At 38.9% G+C, this 13,158-nt stretch overlaps 2 protein-coding genes across 7 annotated transcripts in view; one reads left to right on the top strand and one right to left on the bottom strand.

Annotated features, from left to right (window-relative positions):
- LOC121638987 (phospholipid phosphatase-related protein type 5-like) overlaps positions 1-2,078 on the bottom strand; it is a 60,921-nt gene extending 58,843 nt beyond the window's left edge. The window contains exon 1 of one of the 3 annotated variants that reach the window (XM_041984120.1): positions 1,634-2,078. The gene's annotated coding sequence lies outside the window, so the exon portion shown is untranslated. Of the gene's footprint in view, positions 1-1,454; positions 1,546-1,633 lie in introns of those variants that run through there. The other 2 variants (XM_041984122.1, XM_041984121.1) reach the window with 2 other exon arrangements.
- Positions 2,079-9,988: 7,910 nt separating this feature from the next.
- Positions 9,989-13,158, top strand: part of palm3 (paralemmin 3) — a 42,343-nt gene continuing 39,173 nt past the window's right edge. The window contains exon 1 of one of the 4 annotated variants that reach the window (XM_041982876.1): positions 9,989-10,048. In XM_041982876.1, the coding sequence (XP_041838810.1) occupies positions 10,036-10,048 (13 nt within the window). In that variant the 5' untranslated portion in view covers positions 9,989-10,035. The other 3 variants (XM_041982872.1, XM_041982873.1, XM_041982875.1) reach the window with 3 other exon arrangements.

Raw genomic sequence — 13,158 nt, 5'->3', positions numbered from 1 at the left:
AAGCTAACTTCAAAATAATTTATTTATTTGACAACCAGTGGGTTTCTCTCAGATGTCACATTTATTCCCTCATCTCCTTCACAACAATTATCTCCTTGACTTTATGCCTTGTCAGCCTGTCCTAAATTAATGGTTATTAGGGCTGAAGTGGAGGTGTCCACTTCACAGGGTTGGATTGTGTTCTATGTGTTCTTTCATTGTGGCTCTGAATATCTATCAGTAATGTCATGAAATAATAGGAAGAAGCACATGCTTCATTCCAGTTTACACAGTTGCAGAACATATATTTATTTCAGCTGTTCATAAAAAGGAACAAAGACATCTGTTGAATATTTCTGGAATATGTCTAAAAGAGACTTGCAATACAGTATATACATTAAAGGAAGAATTAATGATGTAAGACTCGCAGAAAAAAACCAATTCCTTTAGATCTCCTCTTATCTGGAGCTGTTAAATGTAACAGAAAATTTCCAGCCTGTATATATTATCGGAGCTTGCCAGACTTCAGAACCACCAACAAAATGAGATTAAAAGATTTGTGTTCACTGTTAGATTCCAGCAAAAAGAAAATTGCATAGAATTTTTCCAGTAGGATGTGTGCCTGTTTGTACCGTCGCACAAAGCCACTGAATAATCCCCTCATCTTCAATATATATATAAAAAAAATCCTTACTGGGAAGATTTATATTAAAAAAAGAAAAGAAAAAAAAACAGCTTTATTTCACTTTAACTTCAGCGCCAAGGCTTGTTTATTAGCACCTATGGTCAACATATCCAGGAACTTCCTTCAAAAAGCTTTCTACACTCTATGCCACACACATGTGTTTTGTTTAGTAGCGTGCACACAAACTAAAAGTGTGCTGCGTATTAATGCCGCGTCTCATGTCAGCCTCGGGAGGAAACACAATCCCACTATTACTGAGCTATTCCAGTCTAACTATAAGCACTTACTACACATCGTGAGGTGTTTTAAAGTGATACAAGATTCCTCTTACTAAACACAGAAAGAGCATGCTGAACAATTTATGGCAGCGGATCAAAGGATTGTTTCTGTACATATATAGCTCACAAGAGGATGTTTGCTTTAATATGGTATTTAGGTCTTCTATGTACCCATGTTCCAAAGCAATCGGGCATGAGGCTGCCGTGACTGATTGTTGCTGTCCATGTTCACTATGATGTGCATCCTTAAGCCTTGCACTGACACCACGGCAACAAGGGAGTAACTCACTATCTCGCTGGTTCACATGCACAGGTGCACACATGCATTCTTGCACTTTTATGGAAATTTATTTATACACAAATGTATCTTTCACACACAGATACTGTAGAAGTGACCATTATTTTTCAGTCTAATACATGATGCCAAACAGCTGGTACTTATGTACATGTACTGGTGTGCATGTTAGTGGAGAGAGTGTGTGTGAGTGCTGTTGTGCATCTCTTTGACCCATATTGTTGAACCTGAGAAGAGGCACAGTAGGAATTCCTTAGGTGAATGTCTTTCTTCCTGAACTTCTCCTTTCTCTCTCTCTTTACCTGCCTCTTTCACATGCACACACACACACACACAGTTTCCAAAAAGATCTAGAGATAAGAAAAAAGGTCAGTAAGGGGTTTGAAAAAATCTCACCTTAAATCTCTGTTGAAAGCAATGCTGCTGCACAGAGACCGCTGCCTTGGAAGTCTATGAGGATTTGTTCCTGCAGCAAAGTCCCATTCTGTGGCTTGGTCGGAGTCTTAGCTTTGCTTCTTTCTCTGTTTGCCTTCTTGTCTCTTTCAAAGCAAAACCGCCTCTCACTTCCGCTGCTCCGCCACTCATAAGCCTTCGGCACTGAGTGTGAAAAGGGAGAGATAGAAAGCTTGTCCACTGCCAGGCACCCAGCCTCCAGCCAGACTAGTCTATATCTGTCTGCACTGTGCCGCTAGGTCGCTAAGCTAAATATGATGATATTCAACAGTAGTTCAAGGCTAATTAGTGAGGTGATGGGATCCACAGGCTTGGTGAGGCAGCCTGCTTCAGTGCAGTTGCCGGTGGATATGAGGAGACGAAAGGGAGGGAGAAGGAGGGAATGTGTGTGTCTGTGTGTGTGTGTGCATTTGCATGTGTGTGAGAGGAAGGAGAGGCAGAGGGAAAAACAGAGTGGGAAGAGGGAATATGAGAGAGAGTGTGAGAGAGAGAGAGAGAGAGAGAGAGCAAGAGGAAATTGAAAGCAGAGAAGAGCCAGAATGTGTGAGGAGGAAAGGAGGGACTGTGTGTCAGAGGCTGAAGCAACACTGTGGCTAAAATGGTAGACACAGTGCACTTTAGTACCCCTGGAAACCACTTTGATACAGAAAGACATCCCTCTCTCTTAGAGAAAGTGTACAGGCGTGTATGTGTATGTGCATGTGTGTAATTATAGGAAAGCCAAAGCAGAAGAGAAACAGACATTTAAATGATCAAATGCCAGTCTGTGTTTTGCAGTCGTGTCTGTGGCTCTGTGAGCAGCTTCTTCATACTCTAGATGAGCCGCAACATCACCTCAGGTGAGCTGGGGCCATTTTTGAAAAGGCAGAAGTGGGTTAATGATGCACTGTGAAGCAGAAAAATGTGATGCATCCCACACATGTCCCTATGTAGGTCAGAGGCCTTCAGGTGCAACCTCTCCAGCAGGATTAAGCTGTTGGTATGCGTGCATGCATGTGCATTACTTAATGGGACTGTATTAAACAAATTAAGTCTCAATCAGGGCTAAAGCTGAGGGTAGCCTACGAATCTACGCATAAGCATGCATGTGAATGTGCTGGTGTCCTCTAATAAAAGTTTAAACATACTTACCAGTGGACAAATGGACACATCAGCAGAGGTTTGTACTTCATGTAAACTTCACTGTACTCCCTACATGTTTCTATCTAAAGAGTGCCACTTATCATTGAAGGTGGAAAATCAGACTTACTTGGTTCACATCTTCCCTGTGAGTAACTTTTACAAGAATTTTTATGTAGGTTATGTGTTGTTTTGTTTAAATTATACTTTGTCTCTTGACCGGATGCAGGCGTTTGCTGCAGACTAGTCTTACAGCTCAGGAAGACCCTGCAGCTCCAGAAACACCACAACCTTAAGGTTTTCATATGAATTACACACATGAAATAGAACACCTCAGAAAACATTGGTTCCTTTCGTGGTTTAGGAAGCATTTATTAGTATTTAGTGTCATTGTGATCTTAGTTTGCACAGTCAGGAAGGAATTCTGACTGGAAAACCAAGCTAACAACTGTCAAGCGAACAGTAAACCTTGCTCACAGGAATATCATTTGCTTAGTGTAAGAAAAATGATCATAGTCAGTGTTAAATACGCTCTTTTTATAAAGGGAACAGATTCATGGATACTATTTTACTCTTCCCATATAGTTGCTCTTCACTAAAGGTCATATATTCTTAACTCCTTCATGCATCATAAACTTCTTCAACCCCTTGTGGTCTTTGTTTAATTTATTTATTTCATCATTTATTTCTAATCAATTTATTTTATTTGCTTTTGTTCACTCTTATTAAATGTATTTATTTTGTATGATTTATTGTTTCTTTATTATTATTTATTTAATATTTAATTGTGATTTATCTTTGGTACAAACCAAGTGGTAGCATGCACAAGAGCAAGTGCATGTCTGTAAAGACCCAGTCAGAAACCATGAATTCCATTTACGTTGCCAGATACTTTGTAGAACCCACTTTAGAAAATATAATTTCCTGTTAATGTAAAGACACAACTAGTTTCAGCTAACTGCAAAAAAGTGAGTGAGTGCATTTCTCCAGAATGTTGAGCTATTCCTTTGTCACACATGGAAAGTTAAGGTTACCTCTAATATCACATCCTATTGAAGGCTATGAAGGATAAACCTCAGTTTTCACAGCCACGTCCATTTCAAATCCAATAAAGAAAATCCAAAGAAAAAAAACTTAGATAATGACATCGCTCTGGGAAAAACAATTTTTTAAACCCATCATTGTTGCTAACTGAAGACAAACAGGAGCCGAACATGTAAGGAAGCAGAATTATAAAAGCCGCCCACCCTTCGTCTGCACTCAGACAAATCACTCGCAGCTGGAGTGGGACCACAGACCACTCATGGCAAAGTGGCTTTTCCCCCATGTATGATGGATAAAATCTTGTGGTGTCACAGATGACATGGTTTCCATGGTAACTTGCTGCATTCATAGAGTGGGATATCAAGCAGAGATGTGCACATGCAAAAATTCACATACACATTTTAAAAGGCACATAGACAATGCAGATTATACGGGAACCACTTATGGTGAAAGTGTCCTTGCTCACAAATAAGCTGATTCATATGCCCGAATAACACCATACAAAAATACATGTGAAAACAAAAGCTACATCAAACCAATTTAATACAAGTAGCCTAATTAGATGCTGTATGAAGTCATCAGTAAGTCTGCAGAAGTTCATAACAAAGAAGTCATAATAGAAAATCAGCTTAAATAGTAGAATTATTTATAAACAGCATAATAATTAATTAGTTAATGAGTCAATTATTCTCTTAAAAGAGAGCTGGATGTTTTTACACGGGCAGATTTTCATCCAAACGCAGCACCTAGCTCCTACAAGGACATGAAAACATCTGCAGTGTGTTCCAGTGGCCACATTAATATCTGTCTTTTCCAGCCTCCCGTAGGACATTTACTTTATCTGCTCCTTCTCTGTAACTCACTCTCTGCAGGTGTGCCCTCCCCCACTTATTTTATGCATTTGTTACTTATCTGCAGCATCTCATCCATGACAGCTAATGCCTTTAGACATGCATGTACGGTCTGATGGAGCGATGTATTTGTGATAAAATAATGAGGTTTTGTCAAATATTAGAAAAAGGTCAAAAGTTAGAGAAGTTATCAAAGTCATGAAAAAAAATGGAGAGGTGAGTCATTGTAGGGCTCTGTAAATGGAGCAAGTGGGCAGGTGTAACCTTCAAGTACTGAGACACACACACACACACACACACACAGAGAGACACAGTGGACCAGGCATGCACATCCACTCAGCCATATGCTGCCCATGCTCTTTTTTCCACGTAGAATCCTGTCATTGGACAGTTTAGTGATCTAAAATCAATGCAGTAAAAATATAATCATGTAAAACAAAAATTATCTTACTGGGTCTTTAAATGTGGTGAGTACAACCACAGACGAACATGTGGTATATTATACATTTTTCATGGTTGTGGCGTGGATGAGTACCCAAATGCAGGCTTGACAAGGCAGGAAGCAGACTGTTGCAGAAGTTTAAGGCTTTAAAAACAAAAACTAAACTAATAAAAATGAAGAACGAAGAGCCACAACATGTACATTACTTGGACAAAACATGACAAGAAGACTACAATGAACTGGCAAAGTGAAAAGTATATATACACAGATGACTAATAAAAAACAGGTGGAGTGAATGAGCAAATCAAACAAGGTGTACTAATGAACAAGCAACAGGAAGCAAAACAGAATAGACAAGGGAAAGAAATACAAAAATAAAACAGGAAAGCAGACATGACTGTGACAAAGAACACCTACAGAACAGTAAAACAACAAACCGCTGAACCAAAAACCCAAAGACAATGACAACATTGTCATTAAACACAGAGGAAGTATGGAAGTTCAATCCATGACCAGCAGCAATAACTTAATCATTTTCTGTGTGACTCTTCATTTTCTTACAACGTTTTGGTGGAATTTTGGCCCTTTCTCCTTAACATTACATCCAGTGGCTGCAAAACAAGAACTTCAGTCTATAACATACTGGGGCTTGTAGAGTCTGAGATGCATTTCTTGGCATTTTCTGCAGTTACTCTGGACATTAGATTGTCTCACGTTGGGGTGAACTTGCTGGGCCAACAATTCCTGTGAAGATTGATAACCGTGTTGAATGTTTTCCACTTGTGAATAATCTTTTTCACTGTAAAAGTCTCAGGTGAAAAGTAAAGCTATCACCATCATCAGCCAACCCTATCACATTATAGCTGATGAATTTGTGATGATGCCTTCTAGTTGCCACTACCGTGACCCCTTGCGTAAAACAAATCATTGCTCCAAATCTTTTATTCCTTCAACCATCAAGCTGAATTTTGACAGTCGTCTTTTAATTAAGTGATATTTTAACCTGGACTTCTATTTTTCTTGCATCTGTCAGTATTTTTTATTGTATATATATATTGTATATATCTAAAAAAAGCTTGGTTGCTCATTTACCACTGTCTTGTGTGCAATGAATTCTGGGAGAAAAGAATTTCTGGTGGTATTGCTTAGTCTTCTGCATCAAGTGATAGATAGCTAAGCTCCCAGAAAACTGACCAAATTACGTAACCAACACAGAAGACGGACGAAACTGTCTGTTCGTCTGCGTATCTGTGTTCTTCGTCGAGCATAAATAAGCCTTAAGTCTTATGGAAACAGTAAGACTTTAAACTACTTCTGCATTTTGGTCAAACAAATAATTGGTAATGTTATTACGATTTTGTTTTTGTCGATTTAAAGTTGTATTTATCTTTTTTTTTTTTTATTTCCTAATGTTCTGGTGCTTGTATTTATATGAGTCATCTGTACAAAAATTTCCTGACGAGGCATCACGTGGTTACTTGTATGTACAAAGGTGTCAAATTCAAAGGGTTTTAGTGGCTTTTAGCGCCTTTTTTTTTTCTTCTTCTTGCTTTCATCTCACAGCATCATTGTCATCACAAATGTCAGCGTTGTTCTCATCTACAGCAGGCAGCTGTTTTCAGGGACCAGCTGCCTAAACCGTACTCATCTGTATAGTTACAATAAGACAATTTTGAACACTCAGAGTGGATAGCTGGTCAGACATGCTAAACTTCAGCTCAGCATCAAACTCACTTAGCTTATTTCCATCTCTTTTTTTAATTACTGTAACATTTTAACCCATAACATTATAACATGGCACAGAAAAAAATATATATCTCTAACTCAACCTGACTGATACAGCTTTGTATCTTACAAACATACCACACTCAACTAAGCATTGCTCACATTCAAAACCACTGATCATATCCTTCATCCTGTGTGTACATTATTGACACGAACACAAACATGCGAACAGTGCTCTTTCTACAGCATGTTGCACATGCACATCAATGCAAACAAAGAGCAGTGTTCAGAAGGTGCTGGTACTTGCACACATGAATGCAAAGGAACAAAAGCCCATGCACAGGGTATTGTAAAGTAAAGGTTGCTATACTACCAAATACCTCCCTCTAAACACCACACACAATACAGACAGACTATTTGCATTTTTAGGCGAACGCTCCGAGATATGTGCCTGTGTGCTCCCACTGTCTGGCTGTTGGTGTGAAGACTCTCTCTTGTCTTGGGGAATCAGAAGTAGGACAAGTCAGACGATGTGCTCATTTCAGATACTATCACTGTGGATCACAGCCAAGGACATTCTTGTTTTAAACTGCCATGCTGGGGACTTTCAGACATAAAGAATTAATCAGATTTTCGGCAAAATGGGATTATAAAGAACATACAGCACAGGTCAGCTAAGCTGTGGTTTGTGGGGCTAAAATATGGACTCGTTACACTCCCTCCTCTGTTTTCCCCTACATTTAGAGAAAACAAAAAGGAATGGTGGAAAAATGAGGCTGAAGTATATTATGTTATGAATGAAATATGAAGAAAATGTGATCAAATAAACATAAAACTAACTTGGCCTAGATTTATTTTAATAGAGATATTGAGAAGCTGAAAATTGCCTTTGGACTAGTCTTGGTGTCAATCGACAACACCAACATTCTTATTATAAGGGGCAACATGAGTATAATGTGATGGGTAGTAACTTTGGAAATGGTTAGCATGCTCAGAAATGGTTTAACTTCAAAACTGGCTGCCAGTCTGAGCAAAGATTGCAGTCTGCCTTGAACAAAGAATATAATCTACTGAGAAGATGGAGATTTTTCACATTGAGAGAAAAAACACAAAAGATTCAGAATCATAGTTCCCCACCCGAAACACTCCACTGAAACATGTTAAACTTGCAGCAGTGGTTAATTTGCATTCACAGTGGTCACAACAAGAGCCCAACGTGGCTCTGTTTTGTGGTGAAAAATAAGAGAATAAATAGTCTTCCTGAGGCATGAATAAATAGAGCTGACCATTCTGTAAGCGACTGGTCAGAGTTCAAGAACAGGAAACTAAAATGGTAAAAAATGGTAAAGAACTAGGGAATTTCATCATCTGTGGTGCTTAAATGAAGAACAGATTCAGATAAATCTTTTCATGTAAGAGGCAAGGCTGACGATTCGATATTGATCTTGAGGCCCCGAGGCAGAGCTGTGTTAAAAAAAAAATCTGGTGTGAAAATAATTGCATAGATCTTTGAACATTTCAGAAAACCACTTAAAATAAACACAGTTCACTGAAGCATCCTCAAATGCAAATTATAGTTCTACTATCTAAGAAAAGAAATCATGTTTAATCAAGGTCCAGAAAGACAGCCATCCTCTGTGGGCCCAGAGCTCATAAAAGATGAACTGAAGTAAAGTGAGAAACTGTTCTGTGGTATGTTAACCCCCTTAAAATACAGCAATTTTTGCCTTAAACAGGGTTTTATGTATAAAAGACTTATTGTGGATCAACAATTTTACTGGACTACTTTTACTAGACCCTTTCTCATGTAACAGGAGCATTTTTTTTTGCTGTATCTGCTACTGGATTACAGTGTGACTTCAAAGATAAACTAAGTGAAATACATATTTATTTGTCATGTCCCACTCACACGACTTCTGGTACCAAAGGGTTAAATCAAGACTTCTCTTTTTATTTGTTTTATATTTGGAATTAATGAATGCAGCATCCCTCCAGGCTGAAGGAGACAGTCAGGCCTGTTCAGTGCTGGTTGCACAAGTTCACACGGCAACTTCTATCTGAATATTCACATGACAGTATCCAGATTATTTATTTATTTTTATTTAAGTGTTTATTTCAGCAACACCATGCCAAACTGCATCCTGCATGCATTACAACAACGTGGATCTTTGGTACGTCTGTTGGAGCCAAGCTGTTCCTATGTAGTTTAATCTTTGTACTGTTTTCAGTAGTGATAATATGCTTTTAATTATTTACAAAGAACCGAGTCTGAATTTACATTTTAAACAATTGTCAAATGTTTTAATGTTTTATTTTATTATATCATCCATTTTTTTCATTGTTCATACATTAAACTTTCAGTTACCAGGCAGGGGTATTTTTCACATGTGGTTGTCTATCCATGGCTCCCATCTCAAATATAAAAATATTATGTGCTTCATAAACTCCACTAAAATGACAGTCACCTGATAAATAACCAGTATTAACAATTGCCTGACATTTTGTTCCATACACACGTTTCTGTTACTTTCCCTCCTCATGAAGATAAATAGCTCACACAGTAAATGTAGTACACTGACACCATTTAACAGTTTGATTGTGAAATTGAATCAGCACAGGCTGATCTCACTGCTGTGTGCAGTTTCACTTTCTTTTGCAGTTGCATCAATATTTCTGAGCTTCTATAGAAATGAGTGATTAAACAGAGCGTCCCTCAAAATTTAAGGGACTTGCTTAACATTTATATTCCATTTTTAAGTCAAGCCATGCAGAATGTGTAATACAAAATGTGAGGGGGAGGAGTTTGTTTTTTAAACTTTAGAGGTTTCTACAAAGTCAGCAATGATGAGAGACGTTAAAATTCAATTTTGTGTTTAATAATATAATTCTATAAGGGATTTGATCACATTAGATTAAGATAATAGCCCATAGATACAATAATAATAGCCTAAATTAACTGAGTTCTAAGCAAGTAAATATGAAAGTAACCTACACGCCTTCCAGTAGCCGGTTAGGGAGGCATATGGCCGTTATTTGTCAGATGTAAACAGACGCATCTCAACCTGTCGCTTTTGAGGAAAGCTGTCTGCTATGCGGCCATTCTGAGCCACAATAACAGGAAACGCGAGGCAGCTGCCGTTGTGCGGAGGGTTGGCCTCACCGTGATGACAGAGTCAGGTAACCGGCGCGCTCACATCACACCGACCCTGCTACTCTTCGCGGACACGGCGCTTTTAGACGCGAGGGGCGGCGGCGTCAGGAAGGACGGCTTCACCGTTTCCACCGGTTTTGCGACTCTTCTGTTTGAAGCAAACTTTATGGGACTGAAAGGAAGTTTGGTACGTTTAACGACGTGTCGTCCTGCAGCGTTCACGTGACGTTTTATTGTCTATTTCTGTTTGGAGCGAGCAGAGCGCGAGGGCTTCTCAGGTGTTGGATGTTCCTGCCGTATTTTTTTTTATCTTATAATTAATTGAGCTGGGAGAAGAAAAGATCTTTTTGTTGCCCGACTCTAAAGAGAAACTTTACCCAAAGTTTTACTTCTTCCGTTTATTGGACGCAACGCCAAGTGGAAAAGTTCAAACAGGTAATCCCATTATGCCACATTTTGGGGAATTTTTTTTTTTCCTAGCGTGAATTTTAAACCAAGTTTAGTGTAGGCTACGTGGTCGGTCAACACCTTCTGAGCCTGAGCCAAGTGGTGGAAATGAGCCAGGCCAGACTTGGACAGTCCCAGCAGCCGTTGACTTGTCTGACCTCTGTTGCACTAGAAACTAACTAGTTATACATTTATTCAAACAAGTTATAATGTAGTTAGGCAAAAAAAAAAAAATTCTGACATTTTGGTTCTATGTGTCTCTGGTTTCTTTCAGACCAAATAATAAGACCGCCCTCAGTCTAACATAAAGATTGTCAGTTATTGACATCTATGAGTTATTGAGGCAAAAAAAAATCAAGTATTTGATCTTTGTCCAAACCCACCCCCTATGCAGATCAAGATTTCAAATTGCAATTAGATTAGCCACACACGCTTTCCAACTCTTGACGCATGACTCACCCACTTTCTGTAAAGCACACAGCTGTCTCATCACTTTTTTTTTCCTTTTTTGCCACAGCCATGCTAGATCTGTGTCAGTTTGATTTCAAACAGCCTGATTCCAACTTGTAAACAAGTGCTGCTTAGCATGCAGCTGTGCATACAGATTTTTTGCAAACAGGGATCCCAGCAGGAGCTCTTGACATGGCTCTTCTCACTGTCAAGCTGAAGAACTGAGGAGACGTGAGGCCACATCCAGGGAATGTTACCCACATCTGGTTTAATTTGGTTTTCAGGCAAAATTTACCCTCTTCAAGGTTTGTTAGCAAGCATGCTTCTCTGGTTTCAAAGAAAGCTGCACATAAAGAAATAAATGAAGTGACACAGGAGTTTAAGAGGTTTCAAAGGTCTTGATTTAGACTTTTTCTGTCTGGGGAAGTTATGAATTTAACTTTAAGCTGTTGTCACTCTGTGACCAACCCTCCTAATAGACAACAATCACCGCTAATCTGGATAAACCTACAAGAAATTTCTCCCTTGATGGCCTGTTTGTTAGTCTCTAGCTGAAAAGTTCAGTCTCTAATACATAAAAATGATCTTGAAGCCAGTCAATGAACATGCCATTTGCAAAGCAGCATAGCTTTACTCTGAATCAGCAGAAGTCTTCCAAAATGTAAAAACAGACAGAGGGGTAGAGTAGGAGGTATAGCTGTTAAAGGCTGATAAAAGGGCAGGAGAAACTGTGTGGTCGTCAGCACCACCAATCAGTAAGAGCTTTATCTTTTCAGATCGTGTTGAAAAGAGCAGTAGAGAGTCAGACTCTGACAAGACAGAGAGATTAAACAACAGAAAGATAAAAAGGGAAGACAAAGAGTAGCTGGGAGTGATGAAACCCACTTCTTTGCTAGGCAAACTTGGTGATGGATGAATTTTCAGCAGGAGGAAAATTCCTCACTGTCCCATCCCCTCTAGCATATTTCTCCATGTGCTCATCCTGTGTAAGATATATAAGACTTGCTCATCTTTCTGCCCTGATGTGGCACTGTAAGTGGAAACCAGCTTTTGTGACTCCTTGCTTATTTGAAATATAACTACATGTTTACACGGGCAGAGATTTTTCTATTTAAGTGCATGTTTTGGAACTTGGCCTGCTAAATGATGTCCTCTAGATAATGTGTTTTAATGTCAGAGTTCCTCTTGGTGCTTTCTGTCTTAATATGATGTTTGTCAGGGCTCTCTTTGTGTGTGTATGTGTGTGTGTGTGTGCAGGAAGCACAAACACACCTCCCTTTAGGTTATTATCATTATGACCAAACAGAAAATTGGACTAAGATTGCAAAGTTAGCAAAAAGATTGTTTGCCTACATATGAACAACTAAACAAACCCACACAAGGGGATGGCGGTGTATAGCTCATAAACAGAAGATTCCCCCCTCATGCCCCTTGGGTCATAGCATGGACACCCCAGCACATCCTTTCACAAAGCAGAAGTGGAACAGAAGGCAAACAAAAACAAGCTACCCCGATGTAAGTGCAAAAATCAGTCTTCCTGGAATTCCAAAAAAAGATCCCAAGAGGTAGTCCTTTCTGCTTCTGTTGCTTTGAACATGCTTCTGCAACCTCTCTTCATTATGGCTTCATATGTGGAACAATCTGAGCTGTGGGTTGTTCTTGGTGGTGTTAGGTTGTCCTGCATAGAGAAAGTCATAGTTTAGAAAGATCTGTTTTATGGTGGAGTGTTAATACTTATATGTTCTTTATTGTTTTTAGCACTTTTATTCTATGTTTAAATCTTTTTTTTTTGTTAGCATCTTCTGGCTCAACTAATTTCCAACTAGTCAGCATTCCTCCGTCTTGCAGCATAATTTCTGAGGGCTCCATGCTGTTTGGTTTATAGAAGACTACATTTAAATCCATCCGTTTTGATTCAAATACACAAAATCCTTTACTTTGTGGTGGAGTCACAGACATAGACAATTCTGCTCAAGCCTTAGATGGTCTTGGGATTTTTTCACTCAGCCAAGTATGGATTGAAAACACCTTGTTCAACACAGTAGACGTCTTCATACTGAGCTGAAATTAGATGAGCAAATTTAGATCTTGTAAGTAACAAAGAAAAAAATGCCTGGCTTCTAAATGCAAATTCTAAGGCAGTTTATTCCAAATGAATGTATACTTGGTGTTTTAGGGATTAATTAATATAGAGATAAGATATTGAACCGGCTGGACAAATGATCTTGTTTTGACATGG

Source organism: Melanotaenia boesemani, chromosome 4 (assembly GCF_017639745.1).
Source record: "Melanotaenia boesemani isolate fMelBoe1 chromosome 4, fMelBoe1.pri, whole genome shotgun sequence".
In the NCBI taxonomy this organism is placed as follows: domain Eukaryota; kingdom Metazoa; phylum Chordata; class Actinopteri; order Atheriniformes; family Melanotaeniidae; genus Melanotaenia; species Melanotaenia boesemani.
Note: the sequence above shows the minus strand (reverse complement) of the source record. Positions and strands in the feature narration are given on the sequence as shown.